At 40.5% G+C, this 27,071-nt stretch overlaps 1 protein-coding gene across 1 annotated transcript; it reads right to left on the bottom strand.

Moving 5' to 3' along the window:
- Positions 1-71: 71 nt before the first annotated feature.
- On the bottom strand, positions 72-26,306 carry jak2a (Janus kinase 2a). The gene is made up of 25 exons (XM_041959610.1): positions 26,263-26,306; positions 25,905-26,056; positions 17,423-17,708; positions 14,763-14,886; positions 14,542-14,662; positions 13,653-13,798; positions 13,099-13,393; positions 12,765-12,884; positions 11,307-11,464; positions 11,096-11,207; positions 10,785-10,971; positions 9,649-9,773; positions 8,271-8,405; positions 8,076-8,163; positions 7,037-7,164; positions 6,731-6,869; positions 6,380-6,531; positions 5,746-5,896; positions 5,454-5,587; positions 4,742-4,931; positions 4,141-4,265; positions 3,758-3,930; positions 3,287-3,404; positions 2,869-2,982; positions 72-2,551 (listed from the first exon to the last, which is right to left on the bottom strand). Exons 3-25 carry the CDS (start codon positions 17,682-17,684, stop codon positions 2,444-2,446), a joined length of 3,405 nt encoding a protein of 1,134 aa, XP_041815544.1. The 5' UTR covers positions 17,685-17,708; positions 25,905-26,056; positions 26,263-26,306; the 3' UTR covers positions 72-2,443.
- Between the last annotated feature and the right edge of the window lie 765 nt (positions 26,307-27,071).

Genomic DNA, 27,071 nt, shown 5'->3' with positions numbered 1-27,071 from the left:
GAATATACAAAACATCGTGATGACCAACTGAATCACAAAGACATCACATCACTCCAACTTCATGTCTCTGTTATAACATTTTCTTTATTCTCCTTGTTTGATATTTTGTTTGAAACAAAAAAAAACATGTTCTGTGTGTCACCTTTTCAGCATCATTGAGAATAAATTTTAAATACTGTTGATATGAAATGTTGTGCCATATCATATATTCACACAACACTTGGGAGCAATAAGCAACATCCACACTCTCGCCTGCAGACTGTCGGACTAAACTGGCTTCATACTCGCACAGGCACAATCTCACATTAATGTCATTTAGGCTGCTGTGAACTTATTGCTGGCCTCTGTTCACAACATTACTCCTGCTCGAACATTTACTCTCAACACCCTGAGGACACGACTGCAAGAGATTTTTTCCCCCTTTCTAACGCAGCTAAAAGATACATTTAACGCTCTGAGCAAAAGCCCATAATAAACGTATAAAGCATTTTACAGTGTTACATGCAAAAATCGCAACTACATGAAACAGAATTTTACTGACGTATAAGCTGACAGAAGATGATGAGAAACCACATTTAGATTAAAAAAGTACCTTTGTCTTGTCTAATAAAAGTGCATACACACCAGGAATATACTACATATCATCCTTAAATATTTACATCTATCTACACTTAAAGGTATGAAAGGTAGCTGCATGTTGCCGTCAGATGACACAACCAGGCTTAACGTCATTTAAACCAAACTAAAGAAGTGAAATAAATGGAAAGAGCCAACAGTTTAATGGTTAAAAATCTCTTTTTTCTGAAAATCTTTCAATAGAAAATGATGCATATTTCACAAAGTAACTATATTTGGTCTTACACACCAATGCACATATGTCACAATAATAGTTGTATGAGTTGAAAATGTAACCCATTTGGCAGCACCATTTTTCATCGTAGGCATGATGGCAACTCTGTACAAACTGACAATCTCTCATTGGCAACACATTTGACACTACAAGCAAAATATTCAGACGGGCCAGATCACCAGTCGCTCCCACACACAGTTTTTCTTTTAAGTTTAAAAGACAGATGCTGCTCCACAAATTTGATTCTGTTCAGGGAGAGTTTCCTCTCAGCAGTCTCAAATCACAAAACAAAACATTTGGTACATGTTTTACACTTTACGACAACATAAACAAGAAAATAAAATTCCCCTTGTGACAGTTGTGGCTGATGATGTACATCATAAGATATATATATATATATATATATATATATATATATGGAAAATAATTAAAGAACATGAACAAAAAGTCAAATAAGATTTAAATAAAATTATGTTTTGCAACAAGAAGCTACTCCAGAAAATAAAAGCATTTCCCTTCATTACTTTTTCTCTACTTTTCACATTAGGTATCTACAGGCAGATAGTGCAGACTTAAAACATCATAAAATATATACAGGATAGTAATTACAAAGGCAGTACGATCATCTCCAGAGCTTTTTTCCTTTCAAAACAAGAAAAATGCTGAACAGAAACATGACATGGCACTACAAGATTTCTCAGAGAGACTAATTATTGCTAAGTATTGCTGTCTCTTTAATGCATTTCTTTGTTTCCACATTGCAGTGTTAAGTCTGACCTCTATTGTGTGGAAAGACTGTGTTGCAAATATGACTTACAATAGGACTCTGGATGCTTCTGCTGTTGCTTTGTCATCTCAGAAAAACACATCCGCCATTTGCAGTGAAAATCTGTGAGAACACAAATCCACTATGACCACAGAAATTTGACTCGAAAACCAGAAGTTCAGAAGTGCAGCTGGTGCTTTACATGTACGGCCGGTCCTTTATCGGTCAAAGCTGTCTGTGGGGGTTACCAGGAGGAACCCTGCCCAGCTCCAGTCCTTCAGTTCAGCCTCACATGAGCAGCGCCGTGAGGTTCAGGTGTGCGGTCCGATGGCTAACAGTCTCCCCTGGACTCTTTGGTTAAACACAATAAGCTGCTCCTCATTCACAGCAATAAAACTACAAAATCAAAGGACTGAGCATTAAAAAAATGCTGATTTGTGGTGATTTTTTCATTTTTGGCACAAATTTTAAGGCTTAAACATTCAACACATTACTTCAGTTCCAGTTCATGAGTATCGTCAAATTCAATTTGTAAAACACAAAATGTACAAATAACACAGCAAAAATAATTTAGCCCATAATAAAATTACCTTAAAAGCATCAAAAATAATCTTTTGTTTGGTGTCTGAGCCAGACGTAGTGTACTGACTAAACAGATCGTTGCTCTTCATTGTTGTATTAATCAGGCTGCAAACATGCAGAGCACCAGTAGAAAAAATATGTACACTTTAAACTAGGGACGGCATCACTAACACATTCGCTGCTCTGTTAAGATCTGTGAGGGCTGACTCCCGGGAGGCAACACCGAAAGGTCAGAGGTTCAGGAATCATCTGTCCACGCTGTCTCGTACAGTCTCCACACTGTGCATTAACGTCTTGAAGGCAGGGCGCAGTCTGGGTTCACTGCTCCAGCACTCCGTCATGATTTTGTGAATCTGAAGGAGGCATCACAATGACAACATGAGCGCATCCTAGTTTAATAACTAAGCTCACGTCATAGTCATGGAACCAGCTGTGGTGGGCTTTGTTTTTTTAATGTTGTGAAATATATTCTTGCAATCACAGGAATTTCTGTTCATTTTTCATTGATAAGCCATTTAATGATATGACATGATCATGCTAAGGGCTGAGTCTTTAACTTCCCATTCCAATTCAGCAACACAGAAAACTAGTGAGATTAACCTGGTAGGACTTATGAGGTGAAATCCTGATTTGTTTAACAGTTTTATTTGTAGTTTTTCTAGTTACTGACCTCCTTTGGACAATTATCAGGAGCAGGCAGCCTGTATCCTTGTTTCAGCAGGTCTATAAGATGGTAGACAATCATCTGGCCCTGCTTTTCATTTCCCATCTTCTCCATAAACACCTAGAACAGACAAAAGGTAACAGTTCAACATCCCAAAAATAAAACTGCCCCCAAAACATTAATGAGAAGTGTTTCCTGTTGTTGAATGTTCAATCAACTGATTTCTTCAACAGCACTACAAACCAATTCAACTGCCCGTTGTTTTTTGCTTTAATTAAGCTAGTCAGACGTTTGACAATTTCACAGCAATTTAGCAATTAAATTAAATAAATTAAAGCTAGAACAGCGTACTGGTTACGTGAGAGACAAGTCGAATCGTCAAACTAAAAAAAAATTAAGAGAGAGGAAAGAAGGAACGCAGTACCGCTGGCGGGCTGCAGTTCTTGTCGCTGTAGGTGAAGAGTTCATAGAGGACAACGCCGAAACTCCAAACATCTGACGCCACAGAGAACTTGCTCTCTGTCAGCGACTCTGGGGCATACCTGGAAAACACCACAACACATTATATATACAGTACATGACATGTACGTATCGATGCACCTATCTTTAAGACATCTTTAAACAGGACACACTAGTTTACTTTGCAAGCAGGCAGATATGAAGTCTTACAGTGGGGAAGCCTGGTCTGCATCTTACAAAACATAACCATATTTTTCTTCCTGTGTGAATCACATGACTTTAGATTTAACACCTGTGTTTAAAGATCACTCATAAAGGCTTACAATACTGACCACAAGTGTAGAAGAGCAAGACAAAAACATTCAACAGTCCACCCACAAACACATGAAAATACTTGTAGAGCAACTAATAAACGCATGCAGTGTGACTTCCTCACCAGAAGATGGGGCTTTGCCCGGGCTCCCTGACAGTGTAGTACTCCTTGTCCTGCGGCAGCACCTTGGTCAGGCCGAAATCGCCGATCTTTACCCTCATCTCGCTCTCCACCAGGATGTTTCGAGTGGCCAGGTCTCTGTGGATGTATCGCTTCATGGCAAGGTAGTCCATGCCCTGAAGCATGAATACAGGCACATGGAAAATAAATACATGGTTTATGTGTTTCATTTCATTTGTAATTCTTCACAGAGTGGCAACAGGGCAAGTTTTCATTGGACTGCAGATCCAGAAAGAAATGTGTCAAATGTTCAGTACCCCAATATGTATGTACGACAAAGGCGGGGCTACACTTAAAAGTCGCCACCGCCCACTGCACTGTGTTACCTTACAAATCTGTGATGCATAGTGAAGCAGTTTGTTGGAGTCAAAGTGATCCTTGTGTTTGATGAGATAATCTCTCAAGCTGCCGTAGGGGAGATACTCCATTATCAGCCGGAGGTTTCTTCGTCCTGCAGACAGAAGGCAGTTAAGCGTGATACATGAGGGAGAAAATATGACGTCGGAGCAGAGGAGTGGAGGCCTCTGAGAAAACCTAGATTTATGTGTTTCATGGTCATTGATGCCCTAGGCAGCAAATGTGGGAAGTGCAAAGACATTAAAATGTGTAACAGAATCTGCCTGGCTGGTTGTATCAAATCAAAGCACACACTGGTCAGGAACATTAGTGCTGTCACTGAGTGAAGAAAAACACCGAGCCCCTCCTAGATCTCACTTAAGAACGGAGATTAATCAGGCAAATAATTAGCTTTATCTAAACATGCTGACAAAGACAATCTATACCTTATGCTCACAGAGGAAATCATATTTTGTTATCTTTTGCACTGTAAGTGATCTATTGTTGTTTTTCATACGACTGTCACATATTAATAATACGTGTCAGTTGGTCAGGTGTTCCACATGTAGATATCAACCAATTTGCTCATACCTGCACTATAGCAGACTCCTTTGTATTTGACGATGTTTTCATGCTGGAGGGATTTGAGGATCTCAATTTCCCGCTCGAAGTCCCTGAGGTGCTCGGCCGTGCTGTGCTGTAGCTTCTTCACGGCCACCACCTCCCCTGTGCTGTCCTGCAGGGGGTCGTACCTGCACATCTCCACGCTGCCAAAGTTGCCCTGCAGCGCCGGGTCAGGGGGAGATTTAACGCATGTTAAACAAGCTTTTAATGGTGCTTCCAGTAAAACTAATGTGAACAAGCTAACCTTATTAAAGTCTACTAATATCCGGCTATGTTAAAAAGCCAAACAAAACCATCAGCTGCTGCTAATCATGAGTCCATGAAGCACTCCATCCTCACTAAGAACAATAACGACACTCACAGTCTTTCTTTCAGTTTGAAATGTGTCCACAGGTTGTCTTTCCTCTTTTATGATATTCAAACCAAAAGGAAGGCTGAGTGTATCGTTACCGTCCCCAATGAGGATGGAGCGCCTCAGCCATGTATGTTGATTGATTCGATAATGTGTACAGCACGTTAATTCCCTTTTAGGACTGACTTTAATGTTAGCATAGCTCAAAGTTCTGCGCCGAGCTAAAGGTTAACATCCTCCCCTTCTGAAAGATTATTTATTATTCTAACAAACACGCACTAGTTATTACAGCCATCATTTAACATAATGCGTTTGTGCGTGTCTCACTTTGCCCAGCTGCTTGAGAAAGATGAGGTGCCTCTCCTCGAACTGGGCGGGCTCCTGGCTGTCGGCGGTCCACGGGAAGCCGGAGCCTCTTGTCCTGTTTGGCACCATATCATTCTCCACCAGCAGCTCATAGTCTGCAACACAACAAGGTGCATTTCATACAAAATCTTGATAAAACCCTAAATGATGCGTGTTTGTGTCGCACATTGTATCTCCACACGATCAACAGATCTGTGTGCCGGAAGAGGTCGTCTTGACCTGTTGCATGTTTGTATTCATTTTTCCCTCCTACCTGGTGTGAAGAGACTGTTGAGATCTCTGATAATTGCTCTGAAGGAGGGCCGGTGTGAGGGCTCATAGTCCATACAGCTGTTGATCAGGTTGGCCAGCTCTGTCCATTTAGGAGCCGGCAGCTGGTGCCTGTCCTCATAGAACAAGTTCTTCTGCAGAGGGAAAAAAGCAGAAGTCAAAACCTGCATGTTTTAAAACTGAGTTGGGAAACGGTAAAGGTGTTGGGAGCAGAGGATACAAAGTTGGAAGACATTCTTAAATTAATCAGTAGAATATGTTTTCAGCAAACTCCTATCCTTCTCGTTTAAAGGAAACAGCATTCTTTATAGTTCGACAATTTAGGAAACATTTGCTTCTTAGAGTTAGGTGAGAAGATCAATCCAACTCTCATGTCTGTGCAGTCAATATGAAGCCACAGCCAGCAGCTGGTTGGCTTAGCTTAGCATAATGACTGGAAACACAGAAAAATGGTCATACAGTGGCCAAAACTTAAGTGTAAAAGCGACACTGGGACTAGTTCTTCTGAGTCACCAGCAATTAATTTTCCTAAATTTCCTAAAATGTCGAACTATTCCTTTAATACAAATCGCTCTCAGTAAGTCAATACTCTCAGTGCGTCCTATCGTCATCGTGACCTTGGAGCAGTCCAGGGTGCTGAGTGGTTTGTCTCCACCGCTGCAGATCTCCCAAAGGGTGGTCCCAAAGCCCCACTTGTCTGTGGCTAAACTCAGGTTTTGGGGGTTTTCAATGCACTCGGGGGGCACCCATGGGATACGCTCCACCAGAACTGATGGACGGACATGAGGGGACACAGAAGACACAGAGAAGAGGAGATTCGTGAATGGAACAGAAGGTAGAGACAGACAGGGAAAGAGCGAGATCGCACCGAAGCAAAATTATGTTGCTGAACGTGATTCCCTCATGATGTCACACGGTTGTGAGGCACAAGTCTTTTCACAACATCTTTTCAGAACCGTGTATCTCACCTTCTCTGGGCAGCGTGAGGATGCTGATACCCGGGTCACTGAGCTTGATGAAGGGCAGGCTGCCCGTCGTCCGATCCTCCTCTCTAATCAGAAGGACATTCTTGGCGCAGACGTTTCCGTGAATGAGGTTCTTATCCTCCTGTGTGCAGACATGGCAGGGACAACGTAAATGACCTCGGTGGAAGCAAAAATGTGTTGCAGGATTTAAGGTAAAAACGCTCGGGTATGTTTACGTATTGGCTAAAGGCATTTCTCTTTACTTGGAATATCGATAACGTGCATTAGGCCGACTGCATTACATCCTACCAGGTAGTGCATAGCCCAGGATAGCTGCTTAGCCACTTCCAGCTTCCAGGTGATGTTAACACAGCTTTTATTCTTTTTCAGGTAGGTGTCGAGTGAACCAAATTTACCGTACTCCTGCACCATCATGTCTGACAGGGAAATGAGAGGGAGATCAGTTTATTAGTCAATCCTATCTGTACAGAAAATCTTCTCAACAAATCTTTCTATTAACACTCTTGTGGTCAATGGTACAGTTACAGACAGAGAGATGTTGTTGACACATAACACGTCCTCAACCCATGAATTTCTTCATCCATATTTTGCAATTTAGTACAGTTTGGTTTTTGTTGTCCCATGTGAAATTGAGTTTTGGTCATAAAATATGAACTGAAAAGTTGAATTTCTTATTATTAGGCTGTTGCAACATACTGTATGCCTGATTTGTATAAAGAATGGAACACCCTGACAAGTAATAACAGCACTGTATTTTTGTATCAGTACTTGCTTCTTTTATTCCCCATCTTTCCTTGACTATAATCTTTGTTTTTCTTTCCTACCAGCTCTTTTCCTGCGCTCACATGTGTGAATGGTAAAGGTTTCCAGACACTCTGCCCTGATGTGTGTGGGCGGTTTCAGGTAGAGTAAAGATCAAGACTCCAGTGGCCCATTAGTGACTTGTTGATCCTGAGAGCTTAATCCAGTCAGAGTGGAAGAGGTCAGGGCACAACACGGAGCACATCAATGGGTCAGAAACCTTATTTCCTCTGTTTGATTGCCACAGTCCACTGATGTCAACACAGCTGCAGTGTGAAAGCTTTCTCATTCAGGAGGACAACAGGCACCTTGCCTTTCTTTGCTGTCTTTGTAACACACATTCAAAATCCTTGTACATAAGACACATATATAAGAAACATTAAACCGTGCTCTCAAAGCACTGAATGCTGCAGGCGGTGAGGATAACCACAGTGACTCCTACTTTTTTGACCATACTGGTTCCTTTGTCCTCTGAAGTGATGGAAACATGACTATGTTTGTGTATGTGTGTGTGTTGCAGACTTACTCTCATCACCACAAACACACACGCCATAGTTGAGGAGTAAGTGCTTGTAGGAGAGCTGGCTCATCATACTGGCTGCTTCAAAGAACGACTGAGAGAGAAAACGAGAGAAGAGATCCTGTTCACTTGTGTCCTCTCAAAGCGAAAAACAAAACGCGCATTCACTCACTGACTCAGTCACTCAGCGAACAAGCCAACCTCTGAATAGTTGCGGTGAGCCTTGTCCAGGATTTTGATAACGACATCTATCTGGTGTATCTCTCCGTAGTCTCCCAGCTCCTTCCTAACACCGCGGAAGATCTTGGTGAACGTTCCTTGGCCCAGACTCTCATTCTAAAACACAAGAGTTTTATTGTTTTGTGAAAACCTACTTTGGAGAGTAGGTGGAGTCTCCATTCTCTCCAAACAATTCCCTGACCAACAGTAATAATTGGGTTACTGTAACCCATCCCCTGCTTTTTATGTATTTATTTGACGTATTCCTCTAGTACACCTGTCGCAGCATGTTCACATATTTTGTCATCTGAAATAAAAGCAGTGGGACAAATAAAAACCTCTCATGGACACACATCAAAGCTCAAGTCTTGTCAAGTCTGCAGTATCAACAGAGACAAAAGAGTCTTGGATTTGATGATGAAACATTTAAGTGCTGGATACATCTCACACTCTTGTCTAAGTTTTCTCATTGTCGCCATGTCAAAACTCAAAGGAGGGAGCCACTGAGTCTTTGGGGATGTATCTGAAGTCCAGAGATTGAGGGGCAATACAAAGAATTGGAGAATTGAAACAGATCCATCAAATCTACAAACTTTATTCAGTTTAGTCCTCCTCTTTTGTCCTCAGTTGCAGCCCAGAAACCAAACTGAATAAAGCCCCTTCCCGCCTTCCTTCCACCAGGACTGAGCTGTGATTTTGCCGCTAGATCTGACTACGTGGCTTCCACTGCTGAAGATTCAACAAAATAGATTTAAGGTCAGGATCTCCAACGCTCTTAAATATATGTACAACTAAGCAGAACGCAATTTCAAAACAGGATGATGATGTTGAATCTGCTGAGGTACGCGAGAGAGGGTAATAAGGCAATACCGAAAACCCCCTGAAGTTACTGATCAGTGGAACGGCTTCTGTGGGTTTCCTGTGACAAACCTGTTGTACAAAACTGCTGGTGTTCAAACATCAGAAAATACGGTGAGACAGAAATGGACAAGTTGCAGAGGTGAGAACGTATTTCTGTCTCACACAACATTTGTGTCCACAGGGACTGCTGACACTGAGCTGGAGTAGGTGGATCGATTGAGGTAGTTAACTGTAGCAACCTCACAGGAGTCATCAGTATTATTATGGCTTTACATTCACGGTTATTTCATGATTACAAAGACAGTGGCCACCCGCTTAGGAACAATTCACCTTTGTAAACCTTTAACTTTCCTATTCAGTTCAAGAAATTGCATACACAGGCATTTTTGATACTGTTGTAAGCTTCTACAAATGAATATATGCACAAGAAACAATACATCTAATCCTGTAGACTAATGTAGAGTAATGTGAAGCAAGAAGTCAAAAAGGGTTATCTTACGATGACAAGGTCCTCTTTTCGGATCTTGTGGAAGACCATCTGGCTGATGTTGTGCTTGTGGAGAGAGGGAGAGACTGGAACCTCGGCCCCTTGATTATTTCTACACACCAGCAGGTTGGATTTATCTGAAGAACGACCAGGGGGGCAGGGAGAGTCCATCAAACTCACATTTGGACACCACATCTGATTATCACTACATTAGGGTATTTCAAAGTGTAATCCTCTAAAATGGCTAATTAGAAGCAAAGTAAAGTAGAAATGAAACCGATACTAAGTGTACAATTAGATTGAGATTAATTTGAGATTAATCATGAATAGCAGCATGATTTAAAACCTATGTTTGTCTTTCCAGCCCTCTGAGACAGTTAACATTGCTCGGAAAAAAGAGTTTTGCCAGCTGGAAACCTGGTGATTTATTGAATCAGTAGTTATTAGCAAGCAGCTCTATCCATTACCCACAGAGATATAATGGTCATGTTGTGCTGTGAGGCAGTAAAAATCTTGCCCATTTAAAGGACCAGTGTGGAAGATTTAGGGGGATCTGTTGGTAGAGTATAATATTCAAAAGTATATTTCATTCATGTATAATCACCTGAAACTAAGAATCATGGTATTTTCATTACCTTAGAGTTAGCTATTTTTATCTACAGAGGGAGCTGGTTCTCCTTCCAGAGAGTTTGGCATGATTCTCCAGTAGCCCAGAATGGACAAAACGTTTGGAAGATTAAATGTTCCCAAGTGCTGAATGAATTTAGTCTTCTAAAAAAAACAAGGCCCTTTGATATAAACAGAAGCTTGAAAATTAGCTGCAGCTGGGTTTTAAGAGATCTGGGAAAAACTGAATTAATGATACCAACACAATAAGATAACCCCTGTGAGGAATTTTATGGGGCTCTAAATAGGGGCTAATTGGTAGGAGCATTTTAATCGTTTTCTCATATTGTTTATCATTGCACATGGAAAACTGTTCTTAGTATTTCATCCTGAAAGGAATAAGAATTAACAAAAAAAATTACAACAGGTCCAACAATATACATATATAACATTACAATATATGTGTTATTATACCTGTATTACTATGTGTGTGGGTTGCATATTCTTCTCATTGTGTCTTTGTACTGTATGTGAACACTGACCTTTCAGGGTGGGCGGGCAGCACCTGGTCAGCTGGAATGTGTATCCATCAGTGCGGAGCGCCTCCTTTTGGTAGCAGTGCAGAAGTTCCCTGAGTGAGCCGAAGCTCCTCTTAGCACCACTCAGAATGTACTGTCCTGCCTCCGTCTTCACGATCTGACAGTGCTTGTAGTCCACCATAGTTTCATACTGAAATCAAAGGACAAAAGATTACGGTCGAGTTGTCCTGAATATGCCGATATTATTTTAAGAGAAAGTGTTACAGTGTTACAGTGTACTTCACATTGATGATGACCCAACATTAACAGCTTACCCCCACCACAAAGGACATGAAGTATTTGTCATAGTCCCTGGGGCTGCAGCGGAGGATGTACAGGCCTTGGTGGTTACCAGAGCGACGCAGCTTACTAATCGTAAACTCCATCCTGTGATCAAAAAGACAGAATGTTTCTCTGCCGCTGTCGGGGTGTGTGTGTGTGTGTGTGAATGGCTCTGTGGTTACAAAATATAAATGGGATACTCACGACACAGGGCCGTGGCAGTAGCTCTGAATGCACTCTAGAAGTCTTGGTGGAGCCACCTCTTTACACAGGTAATGATGGGCGTCTGCAACCAGTCTGTAATACCCATCAACTAATGACACGAATGACAGAGCCTCTGAAAGCAAATGAAACTCCAGTTCCTTTGTGGTCAGACAGAGACAGAGAGTAAAGATAAGATATTAGAGTTGGCCTATATGTTACAATTTTTTAAATGGCCACTGTCAGCCCAACAACTGGTGATTGCTGATGCGTATATTCGCACAGGTGTGTGTGCGGTGCCCCATTCCCACCACCCTCAGTTTCAGCTGCGAGATGTGGGCAGGCAGCGAGTGTGCTACCAAAATAAACCCACAAAATGTCAAGAAAGGAAATATTTTACACCTGTTGTCAGATATGAAATTGAGTTGCCTTCTAGTGAAATGTTCTGAGTTTAACCTCCCACTGGCCAGAAGTTAAGCAGTATACATGTCCAGGGCTTTTATTTTGAAAGGTAGAAAAACAGAAAGAGTGAATCTGCAATGCACTTGGCAATGTTGGACACAGTAGGAAGTTATGTCTTTTTGGCTCAAACTACAGAAAAATACAGCCATACGCCTCTGAATTCAAGTGTCCGTCTTTCACTGAAATAATTTATTAGCAAAATAAAATACAACCCCCCCCCCCCCCCCCCCCCCCCCCCCCCCCCCCCCCCCAAAAAAAAGAAAGGACTCAATCACCACCAATCACCAACAGATTAGTCCAATCACCCAATCCTACAAGATAATCTTTTATTAATTCCCCACAGGGAAAATTCAACTGTTACAGCAGCAGCACAAATTCAGAAATAAATACAGATAAATAAAGAACTAAATAGTATAGAAGTTTTATATAAAATAAAAATAAGGTGAAATAAAATGTATTTTGAGCAGTTAAATTTTGAGGAACTAAACTTTACAATGGCAATAAGGAAATAGCAGTATACATACATTACCCACAACTGGTGCTGAACTTTAACTTAATTTAAAATACTGTTTAAAGAAAAGTGGTGAGAGTGGTGGTGAGAAAGCATAGTATATGTAAGAGACTACACTGCCCCACTGACTGATCCCAATACACAACAAAGCAGTCAAACTGACCAATAACACTGCCGTACCAGTTGCTATATTAAAAGTGTTCATCATTGTTTATCTTTATGTCCTGTAATGAATTTGATTGCCAAAACTGTCCTTCAAACAAGTGAAGAACAGATGTTGCTGTTTCTTGAATCCAGCTGCTGTAACAAAGCCATTGCAGCACTTGGCTCTGACAACATATGTAGTCATTTAAACACATTCCTGGCATCAGCAAAGCACATTAGAGCCAAGCAGAGGTTTAATGTCTCCTACGCTTAATTAGGTTTACAAACAGCAGTGGATTAGATTAGACTGGAATAACACAAATAAATGATAGTGTGTACTATACCAAGATCTGGTTGTCCTGTTTGGTAAGGGTCACTATGCGACTCTCCACAGAGCCTTCCTTATTGGCCTGTTTGATGCTGATGTCAATCACCTCTGGGAAGTCACAGTATGTCTTGAGATCCTGGAGACACAACAAGAGGACAAAATAGTGATTTTTATTTGTATTAGATGAAGAAGCATGAACACACATGTGCCCTTGTTGTTATTGGCAATTTTATACAACTCCTGGAGCTCCATCTATTGGTAAAGAAATAGCCATAACAGCGTCACAACTGTGGTAGACTGGTGCAAAGATGCGTTACCACGGAAACATGAACCCATCGCCTGGTTCTCACCTCCTCTACTTGCTCCTCCTCTATCCCTTTTGACCACTGGATTCCCTTGTTGCCCATGACAACGATGGTAACCTTATTTGCAGAGAGGTCGGTGACTTGGAAGCGCTCAGAGTAGAGGGAGGGTAGCAACATCTCCAGGCTCATCAGGTACTTGAGCTTGAGGTTACACACCGTGGCCTTGCATTCACTGAACTGCTGGATGAACCTCTTGAAGCGATAGCGGATCCTCTTCCGAGTCAACATGTTATATTCCTGGATGCGGCTTCGCATGCACCTCGGCAGGAAGCACTTGTAGCTGAAAGTGGAAAGGGGAGGATCGGTGAAGATGGGGTTAAGAATAACATAAAGAGGAGGGAATGAATGACGATAAGTAACAGGAATGACAAAGAAAGAAGGGAGGTTTCCTGTAAAGAGGAAACAGGGTTAAAAGAGCACAGGCTATGTAGACTTTGTGCCAGTTCAGCCAGTGTAAATGCTGTTTCCACTTCAGGAGAAACACCCAATAATCATCACACAATGTAATGTAAAGGTAATGGTAATGTAAAACATCCTACCTGGTGTCATTGCAGATGCTCACAGGTGACTGACCACTCTCTTTGGCGAGCCTCATCATGTCCAGCACGGCCATGCCCAGACACTCCTCCTGGGCCTCGTGGCTTACTGGGACGTTGACCCAGCCGTTCAAAAAGTCACTACGCCACTAGAGGAGGAAAAAACGGTAAACAATAAAGTCAAATCAAATGGATGATATCAGATCCATGAAGAAAAGAAGCAGGTGAGTAAAGTGAGACAAAGGGTTGGATGGGGAGACATGAACATGGCTCTAAATATACAGTATAAGAATAAACATTAATTAAAATGTGAGCAGGTCAGTCTATTGACACACAGGCTTGTGGTGTCAACGTGACAGTGGAGAAAAAAAACAAACAGAGTTGCATGTGTCAAATTCACACAAGCTTGTGTGCAGAGACTATTTCCAGCACACACACACACAAATAATGTGTGCAGACACACACAAACAGAGTGAAAAGAACCCTAACGCACCCTTGGTCCCCATTTGTGCTTGTTAATCTCTCTTACTACCCCACATCCTGGTTTCTCAACTAGCACAAAAGAATGGGCTGACATGGCAGACAGACTGGCAGTCAGTAAAAAAAAGAGAAGGAAACCAGCATCTTTTATCTCCCCCCACCCAACATTTCTGCTAATCATTTCAAAACAAGTAAAGGAGGAAGAGAATGAGTGAGATGGGGGTGAGGGAGAGGGCAGTAGTCTCGAAGACGCTGTCCTCTGGTTTGCATCTGGTTTAAGGAAACAGTGTAACTAACTGTTAACAGTTTACTAATTTTTAATGACACAAATACAAACAAATTGAATAAATGTAAACACAGAAGAAAATAACAGACTTAATGTTGATATGTGGCGTACGTAATAAAAACTAACCTGAAAAAACTGGTACGCCATGACACAATCATCCATCACAGGGCTCTCCATCCCCTTGGACATGCCGTAGCGATGAGCATACAATGACTTACTGCTGTTATGCCAGCCAGGAAAATAGTATCTGAACAGGAAAGGAGGCCAGAGAGGATCCAATGAAAAAAGGAATCCAAGCAGATGACAACCCATGAAAAGTCTAAAACAGAAAGAACTAAAATATCTACCTGATTCTGAAGTGCAGGCTCTCTGTGTCTGGCTGTTGCAGTTTAAAAATGTGATTAGGAGGGAACCATATCCGGTCACGTTCCCTCATCAGGCCAAATAAGCTGCAGTACACTGGAGCAATCCCTGGGAAGGCAAAGAAAACACAACAGTTCCACTGAAATTGCTGCTATGATAACTGTTGCAGAGATCAGCTTTCTATTTGATCAGATATATGGAATGAAGAATAACTTTTAGAGCTTTAACAGCACACATCTCTAACCACTATGAGTGAGCATGGCCACTGAGAACTGCAGTGGATTTCAGTGGAGTTTGTAACAAGCGTGCCCAGGCTGCTCAAAGTCATGACATGAAAAATGAAATGAAAATGATGATGATGCACAGAGGCAAACTCCCTTATACCACCTCACCTGACAAGAATATTCACTTAAGTGCTTAAACACTAGTCCCACATGTCTGTGTTTACAGTATGTTTCTGACCATTCCCACAACTCCTCAATCTGTTGTCAAAACACCAGAACCAACAGTTTTAAGGTGTTATCAGTCCGGCCAAGTGGGTCACTAGCAGAATGAAAATGTCATTATACAGCCCACAAGCCCACAAGAGTGAAGCAATACTATGAAGCTGCAGAAGAGGAAGTATGCTCAACCACAACAGGGGAAGTGAAGTCAGAGTACTAAAAATCTTCATCTCTCAGCAAGTCCTACCTTGTATTATTATTACACTATCAAATAATTAAATAAGCAATGGACTGCAGAATGAATTACTGCACTGCAGACCTTGAGAGCTGAGAATAATTGCAATACATATTATGCAGCTTGGTAATACACTTTATACCACCCCAACGATAACAATGTGTTACTATCAACAACCTATTTAACAATTTGGTTTAAGAGTTTTTCTTAATGTGCTGAAAACTTACTGCATGAGGACAAAAAGACATCCAATCCAATAATATTAGGTATGGCTACTGGGAAGGCAAATTGTCTGACTTCATCCTCATGGTTCTTCTACCCTTGCACTGCTAGTTTATGCTATATCCCCAAATGAGACCAGGTAAAATGCAACTGTACTAAAAAGTGAACAAAAATCCCCCACATAAATGTTATTTGACTGTGGATTAACCATGAAAGGGACAATGGATGACAGATGGAGGGAAAGTAGAAGTTAAGTCTGATAACCAGACAAACAAGAGAACAAAGGAAGTTGAATATTACAAGAAAAGCAAGAGGATGCAGAAAAAGCGGAAGATAAAAAGGAGAGAGAAAGAGGTTGTTTCTTATCGCCTCAAGAGGGAATGGAGCAAGAGAGTGTGGCAGAGACAGATAGAGCTAAAGTGGAGAGGAAAACAGCCACAACAGTCCACAGCTTCCTGACTTTAGTTTGCATGAAAGAGAAGGCGGACGTAGCACTGTAGTTTCCACAAAATAAACACCTGATCCAAAAACGCCCAAAAGGAATTGGATGCATTTGCTCTTAGAAAGAAAAAAATGTATAAAATTTATTTATTTACGTACAATTGCTGAACAAATGAGCAGGTTTTTCTCTGCATTGACACATGCAGCAAAAAGGGTGACATGGTCAATTACTTCAATATTTACAGTATATATACACTGGAACTGCAGAAGCCATGACAATAAACACTAACTGCTCTCAAGCTTCCCAGTCCGCTTGTTTTTTAGTTATTACATGGATGACTGAGATTAAGCCAAAGCAAAGCAGATCATGGCTCGGGGCCTTGAACTCCACTGACACTACATGGCTACTGGATATGGATGAAAAAAGACCCAGTTTTTGTCCACATATACAGATCGGAGAAAAATTTAAGAACAAAACAGCATAACATGTCCTAATAAGGTGTTGGGGCCAACTCGGTCAATGCTCTTTGGCATACAGTAAATTCTTTAATTCTCTAAACTCCACTAGAGAGATTAACAACATTCTCACAAGACATATTCCCCCATTCGGTGCGAAGAGGGACGTTAAGTCCATATTTAGCTTTTCCCATGTGGGAAGTACGGCTTGAGCGTGTGTTTGCTTGTTTGACAGATATTTCAGCATATCACAGTTGGTATGGTCGTATAATACATCTGTCCTATGAATATTCGCTCTGTTTCCTACTCACTTCTATTGAAGCCCATATGATGAATGAATTTAAGCATGCAATTCCTGTTTTGGTGCGATCTCCATCCAGCTCTGGTGGATGTGTAGGTCTGAGTTCACCTTTGTGGAATTGAGCAGATGTACTCGCTCAACCACTGGAAACACCGCTGCACTGTGTTTAGAAATGGGGAAGTCATTGTTCTAATTTGTTTGTTCACCATTTTTAGTACATTATCACGCTACCAAACTATGAAGTGTATTATAGTTTGTGATTGCTCCGATCAATATTTGCAAGAAATCAGAAATGTGAAGTAATTTCCTTTTTCATGGCTGAATGCAGGGAAATTTTGTTGAATGGAAACCTTAAGGACAAACTCAGCCCTACCCAGATTCCTGACTCTTTACCCCTCTTGCCCAAGATGGCAGCATGCATTGTGTACAGTCCATATAAAACTGATGTTTTGAAAATTGCTGTACAAATAAACATCATGTCAATAAAGCAAACTATATTTTGTGTATGTGGGCAGACATCAGAACTGAAATCCTCTTGTGACTCACCACATGCTTTCGCTGCACTGATGCACAGTTCCTCTGCTACATATTCTCCAGATGGAAACGTGAGCACACTTGCTGAACCGTCGGCTCCACCCTCTCCTCCATCCTTCCCCAGACAGTAAAGGTGGACAGTGAGGCAGGTGACATCCGTGTCCTGCTTGGGGTCGGCTCCGGTGGCTGAGTCGAGGTCAGGGAGAAGGCCGTTGTGATGAGCTGTGGGACTGGAGGTAGGTGGGTCCATGTCTGTCAGCAGAATACAGGCCATGTGCTGGTTAAGACAAACATCCACCTGTCAGGGGACAAAGGAATAAGACAGAAGTCACAAGATGAGAGTTAGTAGATTCCTTGACATTCACACTAGCACCACCAGCAGGTTAAAATTTGTGGTTTTGAGTGAAATATCATCATAACTATTGGATAGGGTTAGGGTTAGGGTTAGGGTTATACCATATTCTATATATTTGCAATACTGATGACATCTCCATCAGACTCAGCTGTACTGTGTTTAGTATAAATGAGTAATCTTAATGTACACTCTCACAGAACTGCTACCATGGCTGTTGACTCGTTGTCTTGCTATATTGCTATTCCGTCAGCCACCCAGCATTAGGGTCCTGTCATACTTGAATATCCCTCTATGGTATCAATACAGGTTTATCTTATCTCTCTTTATCTTATCTTATCGTATGTAAATTCATTTTCTCAGTGCTCTCATTTTGGCAGGTGCATTAATAATGGTGTTTTCAATATGGTTTGACTGTCACATACAATCTATGATCATGTTTATCATTGTATGAATTTGTTGTTATAATATCTGTATCCTTGTACAGGGCATAAGATTTCTTTCTCCCCCTTTCCTCCCTTTTGCTTTTCCCTCCACAGCTTAAAGCTTATTTTGGCTTCTTTTTTTTTTTTTTATTGTTTTCTTGTGCTTCATATTTTCATATTTTGCTGCTGCAGTAACAGTCCAGACAGGGATCAAATGTAGTTATTTGCTCAAATCACATAATGCCACTGTTGATTCCAGCACTGATAACAAAAAAACTGGCACACTATGTAAAACGTAAATAAATCAGAATGTGATAAGTTATTAATCCAGTACAAAGACAATATATTTAATGTCCAACCTCATCAGCTTCATTGATTTTTGTAAATATCTGCTTACTCTGAATTTGATCCCAGCAACACATTTCAAACAAGTTGGGACAGGAGCAACTAAAGACTGGGAAAGTTGTGGAACGCTCCAAAAACACCTGTTTGGAACATTCAACAGGTAAACAGGTTGATTGGTACCAGGTGATAGTGTCATGATTGGGTATGAAAGGAGCATCCTTGAAAGGCTCAGTCGTTCACAAGCGAGGATGGAGGGAGGTTCAACACTTTGTGAACAAATGATTGTATAAAGGAGATTACTATATGGGCTTTGGAACACTTCATAAAACTGTTGGTAAACTGTTGATGGCATTCTGATTTTATTAACATTTGACACAGTGTCTCAACCTTTTTTGAATCAGGGTTGTAAAATCTTTGAAATCTAATTTTGCTGTGAGGAGGGATAGAGGTAATGACCGATCATTACTGTTATCAAGTCAGATACTGAAACAGACTCACTCCTCTGGTATGTGACTCTGCCCTGCTAGTCTGCTTTGATTACAGGTTTACTGGTGAGGCATTACAGTGGTGGAAGCAGACGATATCTAACACATTGCACGAAACATATTTCATTATAAGGCAGTCAGATGTGTTATTTTTCCAATCTGAAAAAGCTGCGTATTTTAGGCTTGAGAGGGATTATAGATGTTGAAGAAAAGATAATAATATACTTGTTTACTTGTTCATGTGTTAAGTCATATTTTCTGAGGTGGAACTGAATAATACTAAATAATCGATTTTCATAACATTTTATAATTTTCTTGCATTCTCTCCCATACATCATTCTCTTGTACAGTTGTGATAGATCACAAAGTGTGTAGTTATTAAAGCTTCACTCTAGACTAGCTCGACTGATAGTGACACAAAACAGTGAAAAGCTCAAAGCACCCCACATTTGAGCTCGCTTCTGGTGTAGCACAGTAAAACAAGGGTGGTATTAACAGCTGATATGAGTTCGAGAAATAATAAGAGGAAGTATGAACACAAACACAACACAAAATACACTGAACAAACATGGCTGAGACATCAATAACAAAGTAAATAACAACATATAGTGGATAATACTGAACCAAATTTTCCTTAAAACAATAACAAAAAGACTTAATACTACTTAAACATCCAACTGAAATCAGTGCTGTGTTCATATTCTTTGGGCTTACATATATTTAATACATTCTATTTTGAGAGTTTTTCTCCACTGTGAAGCTTTGATTCAGCTTCACAGTGGCTGGAGTCCAAAGTAACACCCAGTTATAGTATCCATTTAAATTACACCATGGAGTCTAATAGTGTAACATGCTCTTTGTCTGCGAGAGGTTAAAAATGCTTGCCAATGAGCAATGAAGCAGAAACAACAACAGCCAAGACAATTAAAACAGTCACTAGTATCAATTAATCAAACACTGGTGTAAGTGTGAGTTGAGAGTCTCAACACTGGTGTGAATATTTGGATATATTAGAGCAGAGGAAAGTTTATAGTAATTATATGCTACACATAATCACCATAAAAAGACACACTACTAGAAATCAGCTGTTGTACTTTATAGCTAATTAGTTAAGATTGATTCATTCTTGAAATCTCATTGAGATCAAGGTCTGTGGTGGACACGTCCAGCGGTTTAAGGGTTGTGGCAGAAGTTTGAGCATACAGGATATCGCCATAATTTAGTGTAGTGGATTGTATAATGGTTTTTGTGTCTTTAGAGGAAAAACAAGCTCTGCTTCGGTATAAGAATTCAACTTTGAATTTTTTGTTTTTGAGCAAGATGTTCAACATGAGTTTTGTTGGGCAATCTGTTTACCAATCAAATTCCTAAATATTTATAATGATGCGCTAATATCTCCATTTAGCACATGAATATGGTTGGGAATGTCAATGGTTCTGCACTTGTGATGGTTGTGCACTTGTGCAATGCACACATTTTGTCTTTTTGTACTTTACAACAAACTTTAAATTAAACAGGGAGATATGGAGGTCACTGAAAGTAGACTGTAAGGTGGAGAAAGTCTTGTTTGCAGTGCCGCTGATGGCATGCAAGACATTATTATCACCAGTCGTAAATAGCACTGGGCCTAATATTGATCCTTGAGGGACACCACTGTCAACCATATGACGTAACTTATTTTTACTTGTAGATTGATATAAGTTTAAAAAATAATCTAGCTTCGAAAAAATGTGCATTTGTGTGTTGCAGTTACATTTCTGTTGCATTTAATGATAAATTGCAAACATTAGGTGGTGTTACAAGCATTGAGAGGCAAATTTCATGCAAATTTTAACTGTAGTAGTCTTGTAATGTTCAACACAGAAGCTGGAGCAAGTTCAAGCAAGAAATCAGCAAAAACGTATGTAAAGTATTTTTTTGGTTTACAAGCCCTCAGCAGGTGAGACCTTTGTTGTATAAAAGAGGAAGGTCAGCACATTTTTATGAATATAGGAAAACACTTGTCTCTTTTGTCGGTGTGTTTACACACCCAAAACGTTTATCACGTAGCAGACAGCCAGGGAGTTAGACTAGTTCCTTGCTGTTTCTTATCTGAGCCCTGGTGCTAGTTGAGGTCAGAGCTATCAGCTCGGACACATTTTGCCCTTAATGGCTGTTTGGCTCCAGTGATGGCCACTGATGTCACATTTTAATCAGCCTCTGGACATTTTGCACTTACTGTCCAACTGCTGGGCTTCCTTTTAACTGGAATCTACAATTACTGGCTACATTGTTGGGCGCAAAATCAGTTTGAGACTAATTGTTGGCTGCAACTTTAGTGTTCCCCAGCAGGTCAAAGCCAAGGCAACAACTTTCCAGACTAGAAAAAAGCTCATTGACAGAGTCTGGGTGTTTTTTTTTTGTCATGTCAATGATAGTGAAAAACATTGCTGTATTTGAACATGGACATAATCACAGTAGGAAACACAAAGGTATTAATAATAAATTAAGTTATCATCAATATTAGGAACCCCAGTTATTTTCCAACTACTAGGGACAATATATTTTGGGAAAAAGGCCTGTTAAAACAATAACTGACTAACTAGCTTTTAGTAGGTTAGATTACATTTGTACTGAGCAGTATAAACACTAAACTACACTAAATATCTGACATAAATGTATTTATGTCAAAATAGTCTCTTGATCTCCAATGAGGTAACTAAGCATAAGTCAGAATTGTGTGAAATCACGTTCTGTGTAAATGGCGGTAAAGTACTGACAATTACTAATACATTATAAAAGAACAACACTTGAAACGATCAAAGCAAGTTATCTACCCAGTGTTCCTGAGCACCAGCTGCTGAGAAGCTAGCAACAGCGGCATTGCTCTGTGCCGCTGCAAAGATTTCTTACAGGCACAGCACATCACCCATTTATCACTTTCTTTTCTTTCTGAAGCAGCATGAAACTGTTTAGGATGTACAAACTGAAGACAGAACAGCAAAAGGAATACAAAAATACATTATTAATTTTGGAATCTGGCTGTAACATCACAAAAACCCATGGGATGGAAGAGAGCAATGAAAGAGAAAATGTAAACCAGGCATCTCAAACCGGTTCCATAAAGGGCCGTGTGGCTGCAGGTTTTCATTCCAACCCAGGAGGAGCACATCAGGCAAACCAATCAACATCAAGGGATCACTTAGTTATCAGCTGAAGACTGAGATCAGCTGATTAATTGATTCCAGCCTGGTGTGTTCCTCCTTGGTTGGAATGAAAACTTGCAGCCACACAGCCCTTTATGGAACCAGAGTGAGATGCCTGATGTAAACATTTCATGATATTATCAAGTTTTCTACTTTTTCCAAGACCTGGAAAATATAAGAAAGTTTGGATATAGGTTCACAGTTGCTGGGAAGCAATGGTTCAAGGTTTGGGTGTTTTAACATTGGCTGAATTGTTGCATTTTTAAAATTATCAGGCACACAGCCACAGCTATTCACAGTGGAGAGTATATATGACCCAAAAGTGAAAGTAGCTGCTTCGTTGGAATAAAATATAGTTAGTGTTTTCCCTCCTAAGCTTAACCAATTGTTTTTGCAGTTTATTATGATGATCATTATGATGAGTGAAGTTGACCTTTGACCTTTCAGATATAAAATGTCACTCAGCAGCACATGTGGAAATGCGAACACACATCAACACAAATACGCAGCTGAAGAAAGATGATTTTGTTGGAGGGAAGGCAGATGACTATTTCACTGCTCACACACATACTCCTGGATTAATAAATGAAAATGTGTCACTATCATTTCACTGTGTGCGCAACATGCAATTTTTCTGGTCAGGAGAGTTAATCCCTGAAAATGCAGAAAAGCTGTGGGTTATCACTGATGCACTGTTTAGCACCTACTGTTGCTTTAGGATGGGAGGAGTTGCATAGCTGACTCTGCTGTGTGCCAAGCAGGATTTGTTGGTTTGTGCCACCTTCAGGCATACAATACCACATACTTATGAGTCATCAATAATGGACTGAATTGAGGCTTCAGATGGCAGGTGATTTGCATTATGGAATAAACACCAGTCATAGCTTGTAGAGGTTTTTATCTTACTAATCTTGCTTATATCGTACTAGAAACTCAAGAATAATTTTAGTGTGCATGTTTTGAAAAGTAACCACACTCCCATCTATTGGAGTTTACTGAGCCATCTGTTGTGAATCTCTTAGAAGTTTAGTTATGAAAATCTCCTTTTGTGTTTTGGCAAAGATACATCAAACAAAAGAGGACGGAAGGCTGGGAAAGTTTACCAATACTGGTGGTTTGACTGTGGGATGTAATCTTTAGTCACTGAGCAAACAGTACAATAAGAGAGTTGTGTCTAAAGTTCATACTGCCCTTAGTGTGCTGCTCACCCACTCTCCATCTACTGATAGAACACTGTAGTTGTTTCAGTATATTTACACTTCCCCAAAAAGTGTCTATAAAACAGGGCCAGGCAGTGCACTTATTTTCTGTGATGATGATTTGAAATCAGCATAATACTCCTGTAAACTGCATTTCTTTTGGTGTTTTTTTCTTAGTGCACAAGGGTATCCAGTAGCCACTTACTACTTAGAACTGCACATGATTGTGTATGTTGATGTATTCTGTCTCTGCTCTGTAGTCTTTATTCATGAAAAAGTGTGAGTAAAAGGCATTACAGACATCAGACAAAGTTCCCATAAAGGGATCCACAGTTTAAGTGACCATGTGTAGCTAAAGGTTATGCACACTTGGACAGAAACTTGAGCCAACACTTAACAATGAATGTGTTATCTTCTAATATCCAAGCCATACCCTGAGGGTCCACTAGAGGAATGAAAAAAAAACTACTTCAGGCTGCACAAATACGCTGCTGGCACATGATTTAGCCTTGAATCAATCTCCTTTCCTGTTCTGTGATCCCCTAACATTTAAAGGGCTGCTTCCTGTGTTCTCACATGACATGAGAGCAACAGTTGGTGGTGGTAGTGCACATCTAAGATGGTTTGCCAACAGCTGCAGAAGAAATTGTAAATGCAGAGCAGAGGCAATCTGAAAGAATTTCAGATTTACTGTTTTGAGTCTTTTGTTAACTCAAGTGTTGTCTTATGTGAGGTTACTGGCAGGTTACTGTATCATGATTAAGGTGACACCGGTCACTTCATTTGACCTTAAACCACACCAAAGTGTGGGATGTCGTCATTCTCTTGAGTTTAGACCTAGATACAGGTCTCTCTGTGCTCCTGAGAGCAGTTTTTTTGGCAAATATGTGACAAGGATAAACACAATGTAGCTCTGATGTTGCACCCTGTTCCATTTTAAACTAGCCAACTCATTTTTTCTCTATTACAGCAGCTGACAGTGCAGTTCTTTGTAAGTGACCTGAATAAAACTTGCAGAATGTTACAAATGATCCTTGATGCAAGAATAATGTACTTTCCCCATACATGTCACTGATTATGTTCTTCCAGTAAAGACCTCAACTAAAAATGCTAAATAGGTTGTGAGTGCTTTGAAAAGTAGCCTAATGAATCAACACTGCCTACATACAATTCAATCATCATGTAAAAAAAATCCGCCTATGTACTTGCTTTCTGAAACATACAAACAACATCAAAACATTTACACAACAGTACACAATTTACAGCATGTCGAACCCTACATAAATCTACTACTAAGTATTGCCTTGTTGAGATAAGAGTTAGGTTAATAGTGTATCCACTTTCTCAGTGCAGCAGTCCCTTTAACAAGGTATACAGTCAATTCAAGAATCCATATTGAGTATCTTTGGTTGGGGATGACTAAAACATTGCAAACAACACTTCTTCCCTTCTCAAAACCTGAAAGCAGAGCCAACATTATGAAGCTTGAACTGGAAAATAACTTGACTGCTGTGAGGAGAATTAACTAACCTGGCTTGTAAAATAAATCATGTGGCAGCACCACCAACAAACTGAATATACACTCACTTGCCAGTTTATTAGGAATACGTACCAAGCCAAACCTAAAGCAGTTTAACAGAACAGCACTGCAATCATCTTACCTATATGAAGGTTATCATGTTTAGTTTTGGTTTAAACTGCTTTAGAGACATGTTCACCCATGGATGAGGGAATCACCTTTTCTGCACCTTCTTAACAAGCTCCAATAACAGCAATATAACAGCAACGAAAACTCCATCCTCCAAAATGACCTTAAAGTTGAATCAACCCCTCTCGAAATCAGCATGGATTTAGACTCTGACCTATGAATGGGCCAGGCCCATATATTGACCAAGATTTGCTTACAGAAGTATTGGCACATATGGAACAAGAACCATATGCCATATATATGTATGTATGCCTATGTCATGCGTCACTGCTAAAGAAATAAATAGTCCAACACACTGTTTTCTATATTAACTAATATCAATGTCTGTATCAGCCTCAGAAATCCAATGTGCAATATCGACATGGCTCTATTCAAAACCCCTTAAACAAAAACTGATATTTAAAACCCTCATAATGGTAGGATGTGCTATAATAACGTTACATTGTCTTAACTCGCAACTGAGTATAAAGACAAACCTATAGTGCAACAGATTAACATTTAACTGACAGGATCAACTCAATTTATGAATCTGTGGCTTTTCATCTTTATTGACCACATAAACACAAGTTCCCTGCCGCGAACTTTCTTGGAGACTGATTTTGCGTGATGTTCCAGATTCACTGGCCAGTTGATTTAAAGCTACCGTTAACTGTGCTGTGCTTGCCAAGCTAACTGTAACTGCTGCCAGTCTTTGTGCGCTCATGACACCACTCACGTCTCACACACGCACGCGTACACACACACACACACAGAGAGAGAGAGAGAGAGAGAGAGAGAGAGAGAGAGAGAGCTTACCCTGACTGTTTTGTCCAGATGTTCTGCGGCTGCTCGACTTCTCCAAACTTCTCACCGCTCCGTCGCTCTGTCTTTCTGGTCCAACGCGGTCAACTCGGACGCGCTCGCGCTTGCGGCGTTAGCTAGCGCTCGCTAAGCCGCGAACCAGCCGGCTGCAAATAACGATAGCTGTCAACAAATGTGCCTCTGCGTCGCTTCTTGCCCCGTCAACTGCCATTCCGTCGTCCTCACATCTTTTCCTGAACTAGTGTCATCTCGACCACTCGACATGTCTGTTTTGCTCGTCAGTGCTTGCCTGACATGACGCTTGGGTTTCGTCGGAAAAGGCAACAGTAAAACCGCTACCAGCCTTACTCACCCTTGTTTGCCTCCTGATGTGAGCAGATGATACGACATAGTACGATGCTGGTGATGGTGGTGAGGGCGGAGCAGGATGCCTCCAAACGGTTCAGCCTACGTTCTTACCCCCTGACTCAAGTCTAGCTTCTTCCTTGTTCGACACGGAAGCCTTTGAGATGAACGGGAGGTCCCGTTGTAGTTCCCAGAACCCCTACAGAATTTCAACGCCATCAGCCAGTGGCCGAATGTAACTAAGTACATTTACTCAATTACTGTAATTGAGTACAATTTTAAGATGGCTTGTGCTACTTTATAGTTCTGCTCCACTACATTTCATAGGGAATATTGTACCTTGTACTCTACTTTATTTAACGGTTATAGTTACTTTCAGAGTATGGTTTTGCATACACAGTATGAATGAGCATATGGAAGTACCACCAGCTACGGCATTAAAGGACATAAGGAGATGAATAACATAGGATATATAGTATCACTGTTACTGGCACTGGAGTGTACTGGTGCATTGCTGCTTGTACATAATTCAATAATCCGAATACTTATGTCACCATCACACTGAACACAATACATGACAACATCACTATATATGACAGGTGTGCTTATATATAAATGTGCACAGGAGATCTTTCATTAACTTCAACTTAAGTTTAAATTCATCCGAACTTCTTTCTAGATTTTTTCCAAGCAAAAAGTTGTCAAAAGTTCTTACTAGTTATTATTTTTATTCATTTACAGTCCAGAAGTATAGCAAACCTCTGCAAAACCAGGAAACCTACATGATTCTTTGAATTCCTGCTCTTTTTGTTTTGC

This window comes from Chelmon rostratus, chromosome 19 (assembly GCF_017976325.1).
Source record: "Chelmon rostratus isolate fCheRos1 chromosome 19, fCheRos1.pri, whole genome shotgun sequence".
Lineage (NCBI taxonomy): Eukaryota > Metazoa > Chordata > Actinopteri > Chaetodontiformes > Chaetodontidae > Chelmon > Chelmon rostratus.
This window is presented reverse-complemented; position numbering and strand designations above follow the sequence as displayed.